General features: G+C 40.4%; 1 protein-coding gene across 8 annotated transcripts in view; it reads right to left on the bottom strand.

Moving 5' to 3' along the window:
- The window catches only part of MAPKAP1 (MAPK associated protein 1), a 239596-nt gene that overhangs the window by 96295 nt on the left and 118339 nt on the right, over positions 1 to 24962 (bottom strand). For all 8 annotated transcript variants that reach the window (XM_039239026.1, XM_039239021.1, XM_039239019.1 and 5 more), the window contains one exon: positions 14516 to 14692. In XM_039239026.1, the coding sequence (XP_039094957.1) occupies positions 14516 to 14692 (177 nt within the window). The remainder of the gene's footprint in view (positions 1 to 14515; positions 14693 to 24962) is intronic.

Below are 24962 nucleotides of genomic sequence, written 5' to 3'. Positions count from 1 at the left end.
CCCACTTCCAATGAGAGACAGGGACAGAGAAGCGTTTTAGTATGAACAGCTCCAAGTGAAAGAAAGGTCAGAGTTAGGGAAGGTTCTCCTAATTTATCTCAAATTCAATCTAATTGGCCTGTGTGGGTCACTAGTGCCGCGGGTTCCTCATGTGGGCTTCCAAGCCAAATCCTGTACAAGGCCTGAAAATAAACTTGGCTTGTGTCAGCAGGTGTCACTGCAGGCAGATCCCACCATCACATCAAAGCTCATGCGGCCCTAGAGGGAAAAAACTTCATGGGGTGAGGAGGGTTGGGAGGTGGAGGGGAAAACAGGGCAGCACAAAGCATTTCGAATAAGGAAAAAAAGGCTCTTCCTCACTGGGTAGTAAGTACATAAATAAATAAATTTTAAACATACAGTTTGGAGGCACCTGGGTGGCTCGGTCGGTTAAGCGTCCGATTTCAGCTCAGGAAAAAAAAATCTCACAGTTTGTGAGTTCAAGCCCCATACTGGGCTCTCTGCTGTCAGTGCAGAGCCTGTTTCAGATCCACTGTCCCTCCCCTCTCTGCCCCTTCCCCTCCTCTCTGTCTCAAAATAAATATTCAGGAAAAAAAAGCATACAGTTTGTGTACACTTTAGTAGGAATGTTTTAATCTACTCGGTCCTAGAAGGTCAAACAAAATATGAAATGAAGCATAACTAATTACACAGCAAAACACTAACACTACTTGCAAACTCCTAGCCAGGCGAACTTGGAGGGAGTGGTTCATCTAGAAAGGAAAAAACTGGTATGGAGTAAGTACCCTAAGAAAAGCAGCCCATCCTTGGGTGAGGTATAACTTCACTAAGACTGTTAATTGCAATAGCAAGTATCACAAATACTACTCACTATGCTCGGGCACCAGAACAAAACAGACCAATTCCAAGAAGCTCATCTAACAAATGGGACCCAAGTTTCCAACTATGGAACATGGGAATTACCACAAGGAGTTTGGTCGCATTCCCATTTCCTCATAAAAATCTCAAAGGAGAACACACAGCCAAAAAACATGGCAGAACTTCATATTGACAAGAAATCTGAAAGAAAAGCCAAGCCCCAAGCTAAGCCATGGAAAAGCTTCCCAATGGTAGGACAGCCTGGGAAGGGGCCTTAAACCTAGCTTAGACCCAACCAGGTGGCTGGCTATCCACAGGGGCTGGGGGCTGATCTCAAAACCAAGGACCCAATTTGCTTCTCTAATACAAAGACATCTCCACACCCCTCCTCTCCATACGGCTTGCTGTTTAATCCTTGACGTTCCATTTGTTAAAAAGCAAAAGCCGACGCTGGTCTAGTCAGCACGATCATCCATTTTAACTTGGTCAAGTTCTTGCTATTGAACAGCAGGCCTGAGAACTGTCAAGCTAATTTTACTGAACACTCTGTTACTGAATCATGCCTGAGCTCCAGCCATTCTTTACCTCAGAAGCTGGACCCCATCCCAGAACAATCTTTAAAAGTTTATTTTACTGATCAAAGCAAAATAAGAAATAGCTCTTTTTTTAAAACTATATTTAGGGAGCGATGCAGTAAGTGATACTTTGGCAAGAGCACTGAAATGTAAAGTGCCTGGTGCATTTATAAACTTGGGGGTATTTGCTCTGGCACTAGGCCAGCGTGGGTTTGGAACAAACGCCAATCATCTGCGTTCAGACTTGTCTTCCCCTGCTCTCTCCTTGGAAGTCAGTATGCGCTCCATCTGTGACAATATGTTGGGCGATGGGTGAGTGGGGCCTAAAAGGGAACACAAGTTCTCGAATACGTGCAAACTAGTACTGGGCTACATCTCATGAACCTCCACTTACCTGGGGTCCACCTGAACTATTTTAGATGGGAGTCTGCTTATAAACTGCTTACATTCTCTCCTAATCTGCTGGCTGGCTGACAGCGTTATTTCAAACCCATACGTTTATCTTTTGTAGCAAAGGCAGATGAGAAGCTCAAAAGAAAGCCTTGCATTTGGACTAACTTCCATAAATTCAAAGTGTCCTTTGAAAAGATTTTTGAACAGAGGAAAATCCCTAGTCTGTATTTTTCTGTCATTTTACCAAAACGTACCTAGGTGACAAGGTTAAAGCAAGCAGAGGAAATCCCTGGCACTTATCATCCACAGGCATTACTGATAAATTGTGTGGTGGAGGAATAAAGGATTACCTTCTGTATTTTTTCATTACACTTTTCTTTTGTTACAGAATACATAAATCCATTGTGGCACAATGTAATATGTATCACCGTGCTACACCTGCGGACGCTTCCGGGCGGCTGCCATGTCTGTGCAGTCAGGAATGATAAGTGAACCACCCGTGAATGTTAACGATAGTGATCATTCTGAGGTAACTCGGCTCTCCATCTTCCTTTACAGCCTCCGTGCTGAAGCCAGGGTAGCAAGGTTCATGAGAGGAAGATGAAAACAACAGTGAAGGGAAGGGGCACGCACAGCGCTCAGAATGTGCCTTCACGAGTGTGCGGTGTCTTACTCTGGGGCTCCATTTTGGTAAAATTGTACACATTGAAAGGAGAAAGAGGTTGTGACCCACGTACTACACACTCAACCAGACCTAATGAAAGCTTCCTCAGGCCAGTCTCCCACACCACTCGCTTCTCTCCCTCCAGACAAACACCAGCTTTGGCTCTTGCTCCAAGTCTACAGCACTTAAGGGGGCAAACTGTTTCTAGAATCCAAGAGGACAGAACATAAGTGGTTCTCAGAAGACATCTAAGTGCAGCTGTTAAGTTATGCTCCCATTTAATAAATGGATATGGAGACTTGCTCCCACAATTTTCAGCTTGGCTTCCAAACGTTCTGGGTTGTATGCCTCATTTCTTTATATCCAGGAATTTTTATGGGCTTTCTAAAAAGTCTATTGAAATACATCTTTGAGAGCCGCTTTTATTTAATATTGGGCATTGGGTCTGTGGCTGAGAAGACAGTGATTTGGAGGGACATGCTGACAGCGGGTAGGTAGGGTGCTAGCCCCGCCTCCCTTCCGTGTGGCCCTGCATTCCAATCCCTGAGGTGTGACCTGTGCTGGGGGTGACTAGCCTTTGCACAGACAGGCGGACGGATAGGCAGATGGGCTACAGACCCAAAGTCTCAGCTCAGAAACTGCTCTTCCTCCTGCTCCCCTCATGGACAGACAGCTTCTTCCCCGTCACAGCAGGACACTCTGGGGACACTGAGCAGAAGCGGCTGCCCTCCAAGCTCCCTGGGCTGCGGGGCTGGTCTAGGATGAAGCGCCACTTTGGGGAGCTGACTAAATGCTGCCAGGAGTGCTTCAGTCAATTCAAAGTTAGGTCCTGTCAAGTCTCGTAACCACTGAAAAACATATGGGCATTTTAAAAAGAGATTACTCACTCGAGAAATTCAGCTCTGTCCTAGTGCAAAGCCACTCAGTTACCAAAGGGAAGTTTTTATACCAGCATTAACCCAACACGACGAGCATTTCTCTCCTAAGTATTAAACCAGAGATGATGGGCACGGAGAGGAAGCAGGGGCACAGGTCCTTATCTGAAAAGCTTAGATTCTACTTACAGGGACAGAGCTGGAACCAGAATCCACGCTGGAAGGCAACACACTGGAGAGGAAAACACGGGCTGGGAGTTAAATACCCTTTGGTTCAAATCCCGGTTCTACGGTTCACCAAGATGTTGACTCAATATGTGGGAACCTGAGCTGCATTCATGAAATGAGGAGGCCACTTCCCTACAGAATTGTCGGGGAGGAGAAAATAGACAATGCACGCCAAGCACCTGGCACTATGGCTGGCAGGCGGCAAAGGAACTTAGAAATGTCAGTTCTCCTGTGTTCTCCTTGTTCCAGATCATCACTCCCAAGAGAAGAAGCCCCATTTACCCCCTGTCTCCTACCCTATCAGCAGAGATTGCTTATTGGGGGAGCAGATCCCAGCCATTGTTTACACTTGGTAATCCAGGGCTATTAAAATGTGCAATCTGATGGGCATGTTGGCAAGAGTCAGGGGCACTGTAGGCAAATAATCTCTGGCCCGGGCAGCAAACCCCCTCTGAGGCTCACAGAAGAGCGCCCTGGGCTCCGATTTTGAGGCTTTCATTTCTGAGAGCATAAAGCAGAGAAGCAGGTATACTGCACCTCAGCTTAACTCGCTGGCTTTGGATGGGGACGGTGGAAGTCAAAAATCATGGTGGCAGTGCAGAAAAATTCAATGAGACTTATTAGTACAAGATACTATTCAACAATTACAATTGTAATAGCAGCAATTACTATCTACTGAATGTTTACCATGTGCCAGGTGCTATGTTAAGCTTTAAAAAAAACCTGTATTAACTCATTCAACCATAAAATAGGTGCTATTATTATATCCATTTTATGGAATCTGAGGCTGGAGGCATTAGGGAATTTACCTGAAGTCACTCATCTATTAAAGATCCTGATTTTGGATTTGGAAATCTCCAATATGGTCCCTAACACAAACAGCACAGTCCGTGGGGAGAGAAAGACAAAGAGACAAAGAATTATAGTTCTTTGTGATAAGCACAAAGAGGTAGGCCAGCTCAGAGTGCTACTGAAACACAGAGGCACTGAACCAAGTTGGGGAAGGGACAGGGGATCAGAGAAGCTTCTTGATGGAGATGTCTCAAAACAGTGATCACTTCCTTCTACATCCTGATAAGAAAGAGGGCTGTGACCGAGAGGCGGCAGAACACAGCAAGTCTACAGTAGAGCCTGCTTTGGAGCTCAGCTCTGCCTTCCTGGGATGAATGATATAACCTCTCTAGCTTCCAGTTTCCTCATCTACAAAATGGGGCTAATTCTTAGAAGTGTAAGATTGTTGTGAGGGCTAAAAACTTCTAAAGTAGTTAACATAATACCTGTTTATAAGAATTGTTTAATAAACAACAGTTAATATAATAATTACGGGCTTTTCTAGGAAAGGAAATGATAAATGAGATGATGACACTTGTGAACATTTACTGAGCATTTACTTTGTTCACTTAATCCTCCCAGAAAAAGTAGGTGCTATTATCAGTCCCATTTTAAAATGGAAGAAACTGAGGGTGGGCAAGGTCAGGACACTTGCCTTGAGTTAACACAGCTACGTGGAGGACCCAGGAATTGAACCCAGGGCAGCCAGACACCAAAGTCTGAGTTTTAAACCTCTCGATATCCCAGAAGGGAGCCTTGAGGACTCAGGGGAAGAAGCGACTTCCAGATAACACATCCTCCAGATCGGAACTACTGACCAATCTGGGGCAAAGGTTCAACTTCCACTGTAACATTCAGTTTGATTATAAAATGTCCCAACTCTTAGACCAGCCATATGAACTACGAGATCCCTTGTTAAAAGCCCTTGGAGAACATCATGGTTTCTTGAGCCACAGTCTCAGTTTGTGGAAGTGGGAAAAGGTCACCAAGAGTAACACTTGATTCTCCAGTCCTGACCAGGCCACAACAGTGACGAAGACACCCTCCTCCAGTTCCCAGCCAGCGCGGGTTCCAACTCCATGCGTGTTCATTCCCTAGCACTTCAAAGTAGAAAATGAAAATATATGAGCAAGAGAAAGCCTTGTAATAACTGCAGCATGCCTGCTTTAAAGCAAGTCCTTCGGGTATTACTTTATCCATAAAGAGAGTTTACACTAGTGTGAATGCCACATTTTGTTTCCCCTTGCACTGACAAAAATATTTTTTAAGATCAAAGCGTATTGTACGAGTATGTGATGTTTGACATTGGACAAAGTACTCTTTTTCAAAACAGACATTTTCCAAAAACATAACTCGCTAGACTAATGGGCAGTGAGAAGCCAAAATGACTGCCCTCCGCCTTCTCCTTGTGTATCTTTGCCAGAGTCCTTGGGACTTGCCAAATCCGGTCATGCCTGCTTAGCTTGCTCGACTGATTGTGCCAGAAAAGAAAATAAGACACAGATGTATTTGAGCTCTTTGAGATGCCAGTAAGAGAGACAGCTAATGGCTTCATTTCGACCCTCCCCTTCCAGCTGGGCACAGGTGGGGGATAATGAGGTCCCTCTCCCTAATCAAACTCAATTATTTACTACTCTATATAACCGCAAAGACATTCACATTCAGTGCAGAATATAAAACACACCGTGGGCTACTTCCAACCACTGCCACTGGGTATTTATAACAAACTCAAGTGGCTAACAGTTTGCCTTGGCAGGAGTTTAAGTGTGTAAAGTTTTGCAAACTGTTTCTGTTCAAATATGTCCTGCTGAAATGGGGTCCCAGGCGGGGTTCCATAACTGTCAGGTCAGTGAACTGCATAACATCTGAGAATGTATTCACCATGCAGTGCAGACAGGATCTGGAAATCAAACGCTTCGTTCTATTGCAACCTTCTGAGAAGCATCACAGTTTTTTCAACAGCAAGACTGACATTGTATTAATAAACATTACAAGTCACTAGCCTGACATGTACATAGCAGCAGCTGACAGACTCCAACATAAGCTGAGGGGAGAACAGAGGAAATCAAAATGAGACATAGTAACTAAACATGGCCAAAGGGGGTGGATCATGAAACAAATCACATTAATGTCAGAAATGTGAGCCCTAAACTTTTAAGATATATAGCAACTAAAGCAACAATCTGGAATAATTTTTGGATACCAAAGTAAGTGGATGGCTATCTAAAATGTGTGCTTTTATTGTAGGAACAAAGCATATCCTGGCACAATTTCAACAGACATTCTAGTGAGCAAAACATACATATTTAGCTTGTCTGACCTTTAAATTCTTAGAAGTATGTAATTAATGCTTTCCATCTTTATTACTTGCTCCAATATTTCTGTCACTTTAAACAGACACAAAGAAAAATCTTTTCTGTTCTCTAGACAGTAGCTGTTGCCAAAAAGGAAATCAAGTCAGATTTCCAAATACAAAATTAAACAGGCTGCATATGTTATATTTCCACACATGAGGACAATCTGGACAATGAAAATGTTTGCTAATACAACAGAATGAAAAGAAACAACACACAGTTGGTCCTCTATGACTTGAGCAAACAATAAATAAGAAATTTATACCCATATTGTCAGGCCTGGTTACAAAGGATATGGGCATCTTTTTCCCCCCTTTATCCTATTTTAGCTCTGCCCCTTACCAAACTGTATGACCTTGAGCAAATCACTACCTGTCTCTGATCCTCAGCTCATACATTATAAAAATGAGTTTCTTATAAGGAATAAACGAGATAATGGCTACTAGGGGCACCAAACTGAGTGTGCAAAATGGCTCATCTCCTTTTCTTTTTTTCTCTCTCTCCTGTCCAGACTATAAAGCAGTATCACATAAGAGTAGAAGAGGCTTCAAATTGATGATATCCTTTCAAAAAGGTCTGGTCACTTTGGGTATACTGTGGAGATCTCATCAAGAGGGTATACTAAAACTACCAACCCTTTTGAAAAGCCCACATTCGTCAAAGAGCAATGAGCCCAGGCCATGCCTCTTAAAAAGCAGCTAACCTTTCTCTTTATGCAGGGCCGAGAGAAGCCACAGCAGTCTCTGGGAACCTTGTGGGACACAATGTCCAAGGCAGCCCAGCTTCTGGTGGAAGACCATCTACGGACTACCCAGTGATCCATTTCCCCAACAGCAAAATCCTAGCTGGAGTCCATCTGCTCTGCTGTGTAGTTGTTGGTTAGAAAGGTCCCTTCCCTGTGTCCATCTGATACACGCAACATTTTAAGTCAATACATGAACAGGAGGAAAGTTCAATCGTTCTTACTTCTGATTAAGGGGGATTCTGCCCATTTTATTAGTTTGGACTTTTCTTCCCTTTTTAAAACTCTTCTTCCCCACTCTAGAGTAGGATCCCAATGTGAAATGTCAATGTCAGCACATGTAATGACACCATCACAGTTGCTATCACCACTGCCATTTTTAAACTCAATTCAGTTCCATGAGTTCCGACTGAATTGGCCCTGTACTGGGGAATGGGAGGGGAGGGACAAAGTGGGTTCCTCTCCTGTTCACTCCAAGATCTCATTCTCCCTTGTCCCACTACGGGTAAGGGCCCAGCAGGCCATAGCTTGGTCAGTGCTGGCATGAGGTACTTCTGGGGATACTAGGCACCAGCAGAGATCCAGCTATTTAGTTTGGGGGACCAACTATATACTCCCCTATACTTCCGCCCCCTACCTCTACACTCCTGATATCTAAACAGCTTCAAAGTGTAGGCTCAGAGCAGCTAGCGGTCAGCAAGTTAGGGACTCCTGTTTATATGCACATTTGATCTGTCCAAAATCAATCAAGAACAATGGAGATCTTAGAAATCCACCTGCCTGTCTGGTAAAGGAGAGAGTTTCCATTAGAAAGCAACGAATTTGCAAGTTTTTAGCGTAATCCATTCTCCTTCCCCAGACAACAACTTATTTCCTGAGTTTCCGGGGACCAAGGGCTTGGGTGGGGAGAAAGGCTCGGCTAGCACTGACTTGGTAAGAACATCAGAAGTCACTCAGCGTCACATTCTTTTTCACAGAACACTTTCCCAATTAGGGATTCATTTACATTAACTAAGAGGAACTATCCTCTTTTTGAACATAAATAATTATATAATTGTATGATGGAGCAAAGTGAAAGTTTAAATTTTCTTTTGTATGAAGAAACATAGCTCTATTTTCTAATTTTTCTATGATGGACATGTATTCATTATGCCATAAATAACCAAAAGAAAAGTTAAACCCCATGCACACCTTAGTGTGAATTATTCAGCCTGATAAATCTCTGACAGAAATAACAAAAATAGCAACTATGTAACACTTCCTACATAACAGGGTCTGAGCTGCATTTCCTACCTGAGGTTCAAGGGCCCCCAGGCTTAACAGATGAATTCACAGGCTAAGTTTCAGAATTTAAACAATTTTGCTTTTAGTTTAATGAAAATCATACATACACCCATATATACATCATATGCATGATATATATACATGATATATATTTAGAAAAGTAAAATTATATATGGATTACATATATAATAACATACAATAGAGAGAAAGATGTAGCCACTCCTAGCCTTCCATGTTTGCCATTCTCCGCCCAAGTCGGAGGAGCCTTGAATCACTGCTTAGAGGAGAAATACCCAGGAAAGCAACTGGACCCTCCTTAGACAGACCTAAGCAAGAAATAAACTTCCTAGTAAGCCAGGGTCAACAAACCTTCTCCACCCCCAGGCACGGATGTACTGTCGTCTAAGACTATTTTCTTGCTACTGTGGCAGACTTGAGTTACAGAGAGGTAAGGCCCACAAGCCTAAAATATTTACTACTTGGCCCTTTATAAGAAAAGTCTGCCAACTTGTTGGATAAGCTGGGAAGATTTGAGGGGCTGTGAGTTCCAGCAGCTAGAGTTATTTAACATCACTGATAGACTCAGTCAAAGCCAAATGATATCACTGCAAGCTGCACGCAGAAACATTCTGGTGATGGGGAGTGGGCACAGGCTCTCCCTATAGAACAGACGTGCTGACCTTTGAGGAAATCATGCTGGGCAGTGCCCAAGTCACACTGTGCACAGGTATCAATCAGGCAGAGAGACCATTTAAGCACAGATCAACCGACAACATCAGGAAGTAGGGGGACTGATTATCCTGGTTCACTAGGTGCTGAGGGGATAGGTATTCCTGGGTATAGGACTTTGAATCTCGAAACAGGGAAAGTCCTGGGCAAATTGACATAAATTGGTTATCCTTGCAGAAATGTTCTTTACTTTTTCCAGTAAAGTACATTTAAAATTGGGGGAAGGGAGGCACTATAAATCAACTGGCTCATTAAAATAATGGACTAGTAGTTAAAAATACACTCATTGTTTAAAAGGACAAATATTAATATGGCAACCAATGTTTCATATGAAAATCAAAAACTCAAGTTGACGAGTAAAACATTTAACACCCATTAAATCCAACATTAGTGATTTAATTTCAACAAAACATCATCTGTTGCATTTAAGTCGTTAATTACATTTTATTAATGTTATAGTTCTATTTGATTTTAATTTGTAATTTTGTTTGGGTTGCATAAAGACATGGAATTTATAGCTAAAATTTTACATTTGTATGTATTTAAGTAACACTGTAATCAAATGAATTTGGGCAAACATTGAGGCTTCAGGAGAATTAATTTTCCTTTAAAAGAAAATTACATTTAATAAAATTCCGCACAACAATTCCATGAGGTAGTTCTTATTCCCCTCATTTTACAGATGAAGAAACTGAGACTACAGTCATACTGTAGCAAGTCATCTGTGAAACCGAAACTTGCACCCAGATTAGGCTGGGCTCAAAGTCTGTGAGGCCTCACTTGGAGTGGGCAAAGATGGCATATGGGAGCCTCGCGGTTGGGTGGTGTGAGGGCTTCTGAAAGCCAGAAGGCAACCCAGGAACTTCACGGTATTCAAAAGACAGGAACAGGGCTGCAGAAGAGGCCAAATGGGCCAAAAAGGTGAGGCAGGACAGAAAGCTTGACCAGGGTCCCTCCCAGCGGCCCACAGACACCTCAAGATTCATCCGTTCCTTCTCTAAGAAGCCCTGTGCTGGCTGCTAAGGAGAGAGATAACTAAGACCGTATGCACCCTGTCTTCAAGGAATCTATGGTCTTGCTACTGTCTCTTAAAGGATGTCTGCCCGTAAGAGGGTTGATTTGAAAGTCTACAGAGCTCCCATGTCCACCCCTGCCTATATTCAGCAAAAGTTAGCCCAATAGCCAGTGGAGCAATGTCTACTCACACTCTGCCCCTCTCTGTTAGAAAACAGAAAGGAAGGGAAGAGGAAAATGGTAGAAGCAGCAAAGAGATCTATTCAATAGTTACCCATTCAAGAAATATTTGTGGCATACCTACCACAGTAATGGAGCTATCCTAGGTGTTTGTGGGGCATAAACGATCCAGTTCTTGCTGTCAAAGAGTTTTTAATCATAACAACAATAACTGCAGGAAACACTCAAACAGGCACTGCTTTTAAGTGCTTTACATATATTAACCCCTTCAATCCTCAGAGTGGCTCTATGAGGTAGGTGTTATTATTATTATTCTCATTTGATTAAGCCATAAAAAACCTAAACAATTCATCCAAGATCACACACACACAGTACTAAGGGTAAAGTCAGGATTGGCACCCAAGCACTCTGGCTCCAGAGGCCACCATGCTCTTACCTACTACACTACAATATATAGTAGCTAAATGCCGGCTTCAAGACAGTGGATTCCCCACCGCCATCCTCACTCAGCCTTAGCAGGGTGCTGCAAAGAGCATGGACTTTGAAGTCAGACATGGGGGCAAATCCAGGCCTGAGAGCAATCCTTGTCAGCCTCAGTTTTCATGTCTCTAAAATGGTCATAATAAAAACTGGGCTATTTTTGGATTAACTAGAATAACACATAAATTGCTTTCAATTTGTAAAAACTAATTTGCTCTGAAACTATGAACACATCCCTGGCACCTCCTGAAGGCCTGCTCTGTCCTGCATTAGCTGGAGAGTCTTTTCTAACTTAAACTATAGGCCAGAAAGGTGAATGGAAGGTTACTGAAGCAAGAAAACACACATACGGCAAACGGTCAGTAAGCTGAACTATTTCATCAGAAAACTGAGGAAAAGAAGAAACAGAAAATGTACTGACACTTTTGTTCTAAATGCTCACACATAAAGATTTTACTTTACCTCGTGTTTTCAGAAACACTCCAGATATGCTAAAGAAGTTCTCTGGAACTTTAAATAGCAAAAGGACTGACTCGTGTGTGTGTCTGCGAGTGGGAGTGCAGGAATGGAAGTAGTTTGGGAAAAACATGAGAGTATTAAGCTTAAAGTCGTCGTTGTTACTCTCTACCTTTCTCTCCTTCCTCCTTCGATTCTCCAAAAGCTGGGGTTCAGAGAGAGACACTGTGTAGTCTTTAGATGCTTCTCCTGGGGAGCTATGTCTGGCCTACACCAACCCCAACTCCCAAGTATTGAAAATCACTGATTTAAAAACACTTGCTTTAAAATGGACTTTCAGTTCAAAAGAATGCTATGATCATATGTTAATATTTATGTAGTAAAAATTATGTGCTAATGAGAACAACTCTTCTAAGTCACCTATAAGTAAACAAAACGAAGGTGGAAACTATTGCAATACCCCTGTATTTTCACTTTGAAAGTGAAAAGAAAGAAGTTCTAACGATACTCTGTGATGATAAGACTTTGAAAAGATGCTTTTATGAATTCTATTGGTAGCACTGTAAATTGGAACATCTTTCAGAAGGCTACATGTCAATACAAAGCAAAAGTCTAAAGATGTTTCTACTCTGACCAATAATCCTACTCACAGGAAATTGTCCTAAGTAAGTTATTCAACAGAAATAAAAGAGACAGAGATAAGGGCTATTATTAGACTCACTTATTAAAACCAAAGCAAGTAAACAATCTAAACATCTCGGGATAGGCTTCTGATACAGCCTGTACCTTTCTCTATTGTACTGCTCAGCACATTTTAATGATCTGACGACATGAATAAAGGGGTTGTCTCTGTCTGGATTCTTGGCACATAATAAATGTAAACTGTAGGAACTAAGAGCAGATATCAAATATTTGTAATTTTAAGTAAGAATAACACAATATGTACACTAGAACTGAAACTGTAATATAGATACATGGAAATGGTGATACAAAAATGAAAATAGTTATATTAGGATGTAGGAATCATTGGATAACTTTTAAACTGCTTTCAGTGTTCTTTAATGTTGCCGTTTTAGTGACTCCTAAATATAAAAAGAGGGAAAATATCTACTGTTATATACATCAAACATGACTTCATAGTAGGGATGAAACGGTAACTACAAAAACTTGAGGAATCATCCCCTAGCTACCCACCCCCCAAGCACTCAGGTGCTTTGTTCAAGCGTAGAAAGACCCAAACTATTCATATGTCATAAGTAGCATAAACCTATTTTCAGTAAAAATTTGAAACAAAGGCAGTATGTTTTAAAGAGACAAGGGAAAGTCCTCTAAAGCAATCCCTCCTTTGGCTAGTGAATTTGCTGTTTCCTAACAGCAGGGGGTGCCAGAAGGGTCACTACTGTTCCCAGGAGAGGGCCCCTCAGTCCTGGTCAGAAAACGCTACAGGTTTTCCTCTAACAACAGGGACCTCTGGGTAAAACTCGCTCTAGAGACTTGAATAAACAAAAATTACATTTTTATTTTTATTAACTTCTGATACTTGGCATCTCCTTGAGTTATAAATGTAGTCAACAAATCCCAGTTGTAGTGGCAGTACTGGTGACTCTGTCACGAACAGAAAAAACACAGATGTCACAGAACACTACAGTTTTTGCAGATTTCTCAAGTATCATTTATACTCATCACTGCCTTTGAAGCGAGAGGCTTCAGGAGTTACTGACAGACTGGCTGCTGTATCTTGGTATTAAACGTATTAAGAAAGCCATACATATTACTGTATCACAAATTTGTTTAATAATTTCATAAATATTTAAATGTAATGGAATTTTCTTTCTTTTTTTTTAAAATATTTTTATTTATTTCTAGGAGAGAGAGAGATAGCATGAGCAGGGGAGGGTCAGAGAGAGAGGGAGACACAGACTCTGAAACAGGCTCCAGGCTCTGAGCTGGCAGTCAGCACAGAGCCCGATGCGGGGCTCGAACCCACGAACCGCGAGATCATGACCTAAGCGAAAGTCGGACGCTTAACCGACTAAGCCACCCAGGCGCCCCTGTAATGGAATTTTCTTATATTCCTGTGGATTTTATTTCCTGCATTTACAAACACTCTTCTGGAGGGGCGCCTGGGTGGCTCAGTAGGTTGAGTGTCCAGCTCTTGATTTCAGCTCAGGTCATGATCTCATGATTGGAAGAGGGATCGAGCCCCGAGTTAGTATCTATGATGACAGCACGGAGCCTGCTGGAGGGATTCTCTCTGTCCCTTCCTTCACTGCTTGTGTGCACTCTCTCTCTCAAAAGAGAAAAAAACAAACAAAACAAAACAAAACAAAAAACCTAAAAAATATTTTTCTGAAAGGGTTTTTATAGGCTTTACCAGACTGCCAAAGGCACAGGAAACTTAACCCCTTATCAGTCTAAAGGAACACAACTGAGAGGAAAACTCAAATATGATTTGAAACAAGTTGGAGACAAAAATAAGTATTTTCAGTCATGAGACAAAAGTAGTTGCAATGCACAGTTTTCATTTAGTTTGGAATCTGGAAAGAGAAAGGAAACTCAGAATTTCTGCTTCACAGCCTCCAAAATACCCCACCCAGTATGTCCAGAGGTGTGGTTCACAGATTATTATGTTCAGAGATCTGCCTAATGCAATCCCCTACTACAAAGCAGTCTGTGTTTAAACTAGATGCAGATGCGTAAAATACAATGCAAATGCTGTCCCAACATCTCTCTGGAAGTAGTCACTACAAATGGACATCCAGATACCTAATATCATCCATACAATGAGCAAAACCAAAAATTCTAAAAGGGAGAGATGAGATACTGAAATTAATAACAGGGTCAATACTCACATTCGAACAAAGAGTGACTCTTTAGATGTCAGACCAGGAGATGAATACTTTTCAACCAGGGCCAAAGTACTGAAGCCGAACTTATGAATGGGCTCGTTGGAATCCAGAGGGGGGAAGTCGGTGTCAACCTCCCCGTCATCCTCAGCAATATGCAAGCAGTAGGCACTGACATTGTCACTGAAAGGAAAATCAAAACGGTGAGTGAATACCGTGATGAAGGAGGGACAAGGAGATCAGAGGCTATGGTATACAGCACGCAAACTGGGACCCTGCTCTTCTTTTACCCAAAAGCCTAGTGAAGCAGCTAGATTACCCTAAATCCTACTTCATTTGATAAAGCGACAACATGGGAGGACAAAGGGGATGAAAAGCAATGTGAAACAAGGGTCTTTCTACTAATCTATTCTTTCAACAAATATTTACTGAGCACCTGTTATAGGTAACACACAGAACTTAGTCCCTTAAATCAAAGATGATATTTAGTATCAGCCCTCAAGGAAGCTTATGGTTTAGGAGGAGGGAAAAGTAAGTACTATGTTAGTTAAATAGAAGTATAAATAAAATACACACAGCAAGCTCTGATTCCAAACACCAAAGATACTTAACAGAGTAAAAGCAAATGACCTGATTTATCCTGATGCAGATAAATGGCTCTCTCCACTACTTTTGGACTTTTGTCCTATCCCTAGAATGTCCAGTCTATACTTCCACATTCCAGCCTTGCCCATTTTAGAGTCAACACACACTTCCTTCTTTTTCTTTGGCGGAGAAGTAAAAAGTTGATTTGCTGAAAAGGGGTAGGAAACTGTACCAACATAAAGACAATTTAAAACTTAAAAATCAATTAGAAACACTTTAAAACACCTTACTCCAAAGTTAAATTGTGAAACTGCGTATCTGCTAGCATTCAGAAACCTGATCCTAATAGTTCACAAGGCAGTAGGGTTCTAAATTGTGCAGCTTAAATTTGGAGTCTTAATTATATGATTGATGCTTAAATTAATTAATTGCAAAGTGTATGCTAATTGTTTAATTGGTTGCTTGATCTATATAGATCATTTTTTGAATTAAATGAGTTGATTTACAAAGTTTATTGATTGGATGTGACAATGAATTATTTCACTGACTACCTGATTTGCAATTTTCCCAATTAATTCACAAATCTTTAGCTGCAACTCTGGTTATTGAGAGAGAGCCTACTTCAGGTGATCTATACTCAGTCTGTCATGACTAAGAGATATTTATTATATAAAACAGGTAATATGGACAGATTAAAATTAATGGGAACTGTAAATTTGCTAAGTGGATGGATAACAAGAAAGTAATCTGGCTATGTTTGTCACTATAAATTTCATGTATTTGCAACGCTGTTAAGAAATTTAAAATTCACCTTTGAATGATATGGGAAACTTATGGATCTTTGCAAGAGGTTACTAACTATATATAAACACCAGACCCCTGTAGGAGAAGAAAGTCTACTAGATAAGAAAAATGTCATGGTATAGTAGCTAAGAGCTTTGTGTCCAGAAAGATCTGAGTTAAAACCTAAGCTCCAGTGCTCACGGGCAATGTGATTTCAGAAAATAAGCTTCGTCTTCTTGAGTTTTAGTTTCTACTTCTTTTTTTTCTTTTTTTAATTTTAGAGAGAGTGAGCGAGCGAGAGAGAGAGCGAGTGAGGGAAAGGGGCAGAAAGAGAGAATCCCAAGCAGGCTCCACACTCAGTGCAAAGCCCTGGGATCATGACCTGAGCTGAAATCAAGAGTTGAATGCTCAACTGACTGAGCCACCCAGGTGTCCCCTTTAGTTTCTGCTTATATAAAAAGACAAGAACCTAACTCAGAGGTAGTTATGAAGATAAGATAATATATGTAGAGCCTACCATATAACAGAGGTAAAAAAAAAAAAAAGTGGTATGGTAACTATAATAAAGTCAGATGGAAAATAACTTTGTTACATCAATCCTTAAAGAGAAATTGCAGATGCATATTAGTACCAACAAAACAACAATGAAACTAAGCGACAAGTTCTGTAGTTAACATGTCCACCATGCTCCAGCCTTGGGGCCACTGAGCCTCCAGGGTTTTACGAACAGGGCAGACGCTGATGAAGCAAGCAACGGACTGCAGAGATTATTTATTGCCGTGTAAATCATCCTGAGGAATGCCTGTGATTCCCCAGCACCACAGAGGTTTCAAGGGCAAATAATAAGCCTATTGATCAAAGCAGAAAGCCTAACATTGGTATCAGAAGAATTCTGCTTTGATTGTCATGGGGTGTCCCCAAATCCCCTTCAAAACAAGCTCGACAAATGTCACAGGCTAAGATCTGAGGGCCGAAAGATTCACTGCTGAGTGTTACTATTCTCCTCAGTTTCTAAAAACAAAGTGTGAAATCACTTATTCATTCAAAAAACCTGTAAAGTACCTACCCTGCACTGTAGCCTGCTCTGCATGCTGGGAATACAGCAAAGAAAAGAGAGAATGATTTCCCCTATATTATACAAGACTAATGGGACTCTTTTCTGGGTCTTGAGTAAAATTCAGCAGCAAACAGTACTCCAACCCTTTCTACCCCTTAATTGAATATCTGAGGGGAAAATGACTAAAACTCCATATTCTATGCATGGACATATTGGTTCCTTTGTGCCTTTATAAAGGAATCATTAACAAAAGAAGCTACTATGGTATTTTGACTTCTAAAACCTCTTCAGGATTCCAAATGAGTACTAGTGCAATAGCCATTAGTATCATTAGCTACATTGAAAGCTATGTGTCAGACTCTGTGCACAGCAGTATCGATAGGTATGTAAGCTCCCTGAATCTTCACACCAACTCTGAGAGCCATTTATTATTATATTTGTTTTACAAATTGGAAAAGTGAGCCTCAAGCGTGTAAATGACAGACTTAAGATTCAAACCCAGGCAGTTAAGACCCCTTACCCTTGACCCCCACCTATCCCTCTGCCAATTCCATGGTGTGTCTAGACTTGCCAAGGCCCTTGGGAACCCCTGCTCCTATGGAAATGCCACATACTTTTAAAAGGAGGAGGAAACCATGACATATTCCTTACAAAATATGAGAAGCTTAGAAAGATTTATTTCAACTCCTCACTTTTGCAGATGGGAAATAGATGGGTAGAAATGAGGAATAACATGCCCATGAAGACCCAGTTAAAAGTGGCAAAGTTGGGGCGCCTGGGTGGCTCAGTCAGTTAAGCATCTGACTTCAGCTCAGGTCATGATCTTAGGGCTTGTGGGTTCAAGCCCCCCATCGGGCTCTGTGCCTGGAGCCTGCTTCGAGTTCTGTGTCTCCCTCTCTTTCTGCCCCTCTCCCGCTTACCCTCTGTCTCTCTCTGTCTCAAAAAGAAATAAACACTAACAATTTTTTTTTTTTAAGTGGCAAAGCTGGTTCTGGAGAACTTAGGTTCCTCACTGCCATTCTAAGAGGCTTTGATTGAATCAGAAAACTGGTGGCATTTTCAAACAGGGAGAGAAAAAGGAGGAAGCTATGGTCCATGACTCAAGAATCACCCAAATACAGACATCTGGAACTGATAAAACAATGAAAACAGGGATGCCCCCTCCTTATGACCTAGTAATAGAATAATGGTTTTGCAGTCAGATCTGCTTTTAATGCTAACTCAACCACTAAGCAGCCATGTGACCAAATCTTTCTGAGCTCCTCCATTTTCTTATCTATAAAAAGCTTTCCTTGACTTCTCTAGGAGAATCATTTGATCTCTAGGAGAATCCAAGCGATTCTCCTCTGTGGTCGTTCAGAACTTGATCAATACTTCTGCACATAGTTACCACATCTTTTTCTTATTTATCATTCTATGTTCTCCTAAAAAGCAGGGATCCTTCTATTGTCTCTGCATCCTTCCTGAAGAGTAAGATGGCTGGCACTTAGAAGGCCCTTAAGAAATATTTGTTGAATGAATGAATATATCAATGTATAGACTGAATCACTCTACCTATGAAAAAACCATAAAGATATTATTAATGATGTTTGTACTAAAGAGAAGAGGAGAAGTAATAAGCTTTTCTTTTTCTTTTTCTTGCTTGTCACACTGATATCTGTTAACCAAGTGGGGCTTTCTAGGCAATGAACACGTGTCAGAGGCTGCAATCTAAGACAAAAGGAGTATTCCCAGGAAGAGGTGAGGATTAAAGAGGTATTTTTATAGTTCATCAAATTATGAGTATTGGCACCTCACTTTTTTTATGGAGAAAAACACTGAGAAATTATTACAACTATGTAAAAATGTTTAATTATATGGACACTAAAAGACTTGAAGCTACCAAAAAGTTTACAAAGGTTATGTTTACAATTAAGCAAACAACACTTTTTTTTTCTGTACCTTCCAGATGTCCCATAATGACTAAGTCTAACTTCCATCTTCCTTTCCTTATAAAAATAGTGAACTTATTTTTTGATAAGGGTAATAATGCATGATTAGAAACGTGACACAATTTAGAAATACAGAACAGCACAAAAGTTGGGAAATCGCTCATCCCATCTGTCCTAGAGATTCCGCATCTCCTGCCTCACCCACATCCCCTGATTCCTAAGTGCTAATTTTCTCTATCAGGTCCTGGGACTGTGAGAAAATAACCGTACATACCTGCTGCATAAGGGTCTTATGAGGATTAAGTGACTTAATTAATTGTACAGTGCCTGGCAGGAAAAAGGATTCTCATTTTGTCAAAATTTCTTCTACCACTCTTGAGCTTGATTACAAAAAAGCAGAATTAACTAACAGAAGCATGGTGGATAGCATGAGACAGAGAACACAGAGTCCTGTTTCTGAGTCACTATCAGAGACTGAGTAATGATAAAAGACTAATAAACAACCAACAGTTTGTTCTCTATATTTAAGAGGTTTTTTTTTGTCTTTTAGTCTTTTTCATTTGCTTTCTTAAATCCCACGTATGAGTGAGATCATATGGTATTTGTCTTTCTCTGACTTATTTCACTTAGTTATATCCTCTAGACCCATCCATGTTGTTGCAAGTGGCAAGAAGTCATTCTTTTTTTTTTTTTTTTTTTAATGTTTTATTTATTTCTAGTAGAGAGAGAGAGACAGCATGAGCAGGGGAGAGTCAGAGAGAGAGGGAGTCACAGACTGAAACAGGCTCCAGGCTCTGAGCTGGCAGTCAGCACAGAGCCCGATGCGGGGCTCGAACCCACGAACTGCGAGATCATGACCTAAGCGAAAGTCGGACGCTTAACCGACTAAGCCACCCAGGCGCCCCTGTTCATTCTTTTTTTTTATGGCTGAGTAATTTTCCAGTTTTATATATGTGTGTATACACATGTATATATCACTTTAATCTTCTTTGTCCATTCATCTGTTGAAGGAAAGTAGGGTTGCTTCGTGTCTTGGTAATGGCAAATAATGTTGCAATAAAAACATAGGTGTGCATATATCTTTTCAAATTAATGTTTTTGGTTTCTTTGGGTTAATATAACATTGTATGTTAATTATACTGGAACTAAAAATAAATTTAGGAAAAAAGTTGCCCCTGGGGGTAAAAAAAAAAAAAGACTAATAAAAATAAGTACAGGATAATAGGATCCACAGAAAGAGGCTTAATTTTAGAACTGGGTTAGCACGGAAAAAGCAGGTCCTTCCAGGGACAACGTTGTTTGTGAGAAGATTGGAAATTAGAAGAGTGAATGGTTGCAAAATGAAACCTGTTGCCAAAAGGAGATCCTTCTGGATGATGGACAGAGGGAGATCTCTCTCTCCCTCTCACACACACATTCTCTCTCTCTCTCTCTCTCTCTCTCTCTCTCTCTCTCTCTCTCATTAAATGTACTCATTAACGCTTTGGAGATTTTATATTTATACAAGTAAATGTATGTATAAATAAACATATCTAAATCTCCAAAGCGTTAATGAGTACAATTAAATTTCACTTATTCATGCTTCAACAAATAAGGCTAACAAAATTTGCTTTAGAAAAATTTATTTCATTTAATTGTTGACCAATATTCATTTCATGTTCAAAGGCCAGGTTGGCTTTTATGAAGAGACAGAGGCCTGTAATCCATATATAGATTGTATTTAATTCATATATGAAAATTCAGGAGCATTCCAGGAAGCATCCTAGATATCTCCCAGATGTGATCTGACATGTTCGATTTCCATACTCATAAAAATTCACTTTTATCTTCAATACATGCAAAACGTTCTTAAGTATGATGGCCAGATAAATAAATGCTTTTGTTATTTTTTTTCGATTAAAAATAAAAGGAGCACGTGATTCTGCAATGTCCAGAACTCTTATTACTTGGGCCTTGTTATTTATTTTGATAACAGAGTCAATATAAAGAGTTTATCAGACATTATCAGAGAAAGAAAGGCCTTGAGGACTGCAGCTCAGAAGTTCATCTCTTTGATGTCAGAGAAAAGACTTTTAAGACTGTCAAGATTTCTGCTTTTCCAAAACAAAAACCCCATATATGTAAAGTAAAAATTGATAAATAACATTTTAATGTTTGTCAAGACACAGCCACCTCACACAGAATAGTTAAGTCTAAATTTTGTAGCAAAGAAGTACTAAGGAAAAAATGCCCACTAATTTCCAAAGGGAAGCAAGATCTTCATAGTGTTCTGTCTGAGCTCCTTTTTGGATAGATCATATTGCTATATCTTCAAGTTCATTGATTTTTCCTTTTGCAGTGTCTAATCTGCTCTTAAACTCACACCGTATAGTTTTCATTTCAGATACTGTCCTTTTCATCTCTAGAAGTTCCATCTGGATTTTTAAAACATTTTCTGCTTCTTTCCTCATCATGTTCATGTTTCCCTCCATAATCTTGAACATATGCAGCATGTTTGTAATAGCTATTTTAACATCCTTGTTTGCTAATTCTATCATTCTGGCATTTCTGGGAAGTCCTCTTTTCATACTGTTCTGAACTGGACATTTTTAAAACAAATTCACTTAACAAAATTCTAAGTTTGAGAAACTCATTCATTCTATTACAAACTGAGCCTGAAAAGATCCAGTGGGATGTTTCTGAAACACAGTATGATACTGTCACTTCCTTGTTTAAAACCTTTTGCAACCTTTAAAATAAAAACAAAAGAGCCCATTAATAGTACCTGGCTTCCATGAAGGCTTCCATTATAATTTACCCTGCTTTCAACCCAATCTCCTGTCATTTCAGAACACACATCTTAAGCTTCATTCACACCAGCTGCTTGCAGTATCCTAATCAAGTTACTATTCATGCAGGTCTCTCCGCCCAGGGGCTCCCTATTCCTAGTCTATCCAGTCATCTTTTGAGATTTAGCTCAAGTATCCATTCTACTGGGAAGACTTCTCTAACATTTCCCTCATCCCTAGTCAACCCAAGCCTCCAACTTCCAGCAGAATTTTTTTCTTTTTCTTTTTTTTTTAAATTTTAATGTTTTTTATTTATTTCTGAGAGAGAGAGAGAGAGAGAGAGGGAGAGAGAGAGAGAGAGAGAGAGAAAGGGGAGGGTCAGAGAGAGAGGGAGATACAGAATCTGAAACGGGCTCTAGGCTCTGAACTAGCTGTCAGCACAGAGCCCGACACGGGGCTCGAACTCACGAACTGTGAGATCATGACCTGAGCTGAAGTTGGACGCTTAACCGACTGAGCCACCCAGGCGCCCCTCCAACTTCCAGCAGAATTAGAAAAGCCCTTTTCTATGTCCTCACAGCATTCTACTGTGTCTACTATTATACCAAGCCTCAATGACAATGGAGCTAAAATTATGTAATTTGGTTTCTGTCTCACAAACTAGTCTAAATCTTGAGGCCATAAACTTTATTTTATGACTGATTATATCCCTAATGCCTAGTAGAGTACCTGGGATGGTGTAGACAATATCTAAATGCTTGCTGAATGAATGACTGCAAGAATAAAAGGATGGATGAATGGATGGATGGATGGATGGATGAAAATTTCAAATGGCTATGTCTCTGGGTGCTATCATTAGGAAAAGAAATTCATTTCTTTGTATAACACGGTAGTTAAAAGCAAGAGAAATGGAGTCAAATCTGGTTCAAATCCTGACTCTGCCACTTACTAGATATATGATCTTGGGCATTAACTTAAGTTCCTGTTTCTCAGCTTCGCTATCATTATCTAAGAGTTACAGAGGTATTGTAAGGAAGAAGATAATATATGTAAAATGCTTAGCCTGGGGCATGACACAAAGCAGGCATTCCAATGTGTTCATATCTACCCATTCATTACCTGGTAAGTATGAGGACTTTGGCTCTTGGGAAATGTTGACAATGAGCAATATGTCTGTGCAGCTCAATGAAGAAAGTGTTTGTAAACAGTATCCCCAAACCTTCATTTGTCACTTAAATATTTCACCAGATTGAGACCATCTAACTCAGTGATTTTTGATGAATAAGGGTCTGTATACAGTCAGAAGCTTGTCTAAGCAGACATGGGGAGAAGGGCTTCTTCCCTGGCAATGGCAAGGGTAGATAACTTTAGTCTACATCTCTGAATCTGAATGTTTCTGTGTTCTCTCATCCATTCCACAAATTACTTATTGAGTATTTGCTATTTGCTAAGAATTGTGTTAGGGACTGAGGGAAACAAAACAACAAAATAGACAATGTCCAGTCTCTAAACTTCCAGCTATCCTAATGCTTACAACACTTCTTCACCACACGGACATCTCTCAAGTCATCTCAGCCTTCATTACATAAACCAAACTCTTTCTTCACCTCTATTTCTTCTCTAGGACACCCCGTTTCGGCACCACCATCTACATAGGTTTTCAGTGTCCAGTCTTAGTCCCTTCTCTCTGTTCACTCATGCATGTTGGAGACTTCAATTAATATCTCTATGCATATGACTTTTAAGTTCACATTTCTAGTTCTTCTCTAAACTCCAAACATGCAAGTATAAACAACTATCTGAAAACTTCTCTTAGATATAGCAAAGTCATCTCAAATAAAAGATAAAACTCATGCTGCTCCCCCACTCCCCTTCACACATCAAAAACCAAATAATACCCAATGCCCCCATCTCAGTGACCAGCAAAATACATCAAGTTGTGCAAGTCAGAAATCTAGGGAGTCATCTTTGGTACTTTTCCTCTCCCATACTTCTCATATCCAACTCATCCCTAAGTCCTGTGAATTTTACCTCTCAAATACTTCCAGAATTTGTCCTCTTCCCTCAATCTCCACTGTGACCCTGCCCATCTTTCAGTCTCATCCCATTCTACTTTCTCTTCCCTACTTTGTGCTCCAGACACGCTGGCCTTCATTACTCCCCTGACTACTACATGTTTCTTCCTGCCACAGTGTCACTGCCATGCAGTTCCACCTGCCAGGAACCTCCCCCTGCCAAATACCTCTGGTATCATTTTCTCAGGGAATTTCTCCCTGACTCCCAAGACCAGGCTCTCATAAATGGCATTCCTTTTCTTCAGATTACTCAACTCAGTTTTTATGCAAACATTATTTGGCTTAATTATTTGATTAAACTATTTGAATTATTTACCCGTTTCTCTCACTAGATTATGGAATTCATGAAAGAGAGACCATGTCTGGCTCTACTCACCATTGTATATACCCAGAAAAATGCATGGTATATAAAAAACACTGAATAAATATTTACTGAATGCATGAATGGATACAAATGATAAGTGAAATGAGCCAGTTACAAAGTGCTCTTACACTTGATAATTTCCTCTTCCCCATCAAACTGTACATTTTTTGAGTGCAGCAATCACATTTCTCTCGTTCTCCATTTTATCGTCAATACCTAAGGCCTGGAACTCCATAAATATTTGCTGAATGAAGGAATAACAAAGAACTGAAGGCTTCAAGATTAAGCTGGATATCAAGAGGAGAAGAGTGAGAAAGGCATTTCTGATTAAAGAAGGAGCAAAAGCAAAAGCAGGTATCGGTGTCAAGAAGCTGCCAGTTAAAAAATGTGATCTGTAGGATGCACGAGAGCACAGCTGAGGGTCAGAATGGGAAGGGCCTCTTAGGCTGTATTATCTAGGTAAGCGGTTCTCAATGATGACTCTAAGGAAGGTAAATTAGAAGCAGAGGCCTACAAATGGGAAGAGAGCAGACAGAAGCGGTCAAAAATGGGGAAACAGAAAGAATTCGAACTGCAAAGTTGTCAGAAAACATAATGTAAGGTCAAAAATTCTTATATACTTACAATAAGCCCACCAGGGCACCAGTGTATCATAGCAGAGTGCAATTCTCTGAATCGTTAAGAGAGAGCTAAATTATACTACTGTTGCTGAACTACTACCAGTATTGGTTATAGTAGTAGCTGGCTGTAGTTACAGTATTTAATGGCAACAGAAATAAACATTTCCTGAGCACTTGCCATGTATTTTCTCATTTTATTTTCATAACTACTCTGTTATGAAGCTTCTATCCTCATTTTACACACGAGATAACTAGAGTACATAAGACTGA

Source organism: Hyaena hyaena, unplaced genomic scaffold (assembly GCF_003009895.1).
Source record: "Hyaena hyaena isolate Hyena2069 unplaced genomic scaffold, ASM300989v1 scaffold_151, whole genome shotgun sequence".
NCBI classification, from domain to species: domain Eukaryota; kingdom Metazoa; phylum Chordata; class Mammalia; order Carnivora; family Hyaenidae; genus Hyaena; species Hyaena hyaena.
The sequence above is the reverse complement of the archived record's forward strand: the minus strand, read 5'-3'. Positions and strand labels throughout refer to the sequence as shown.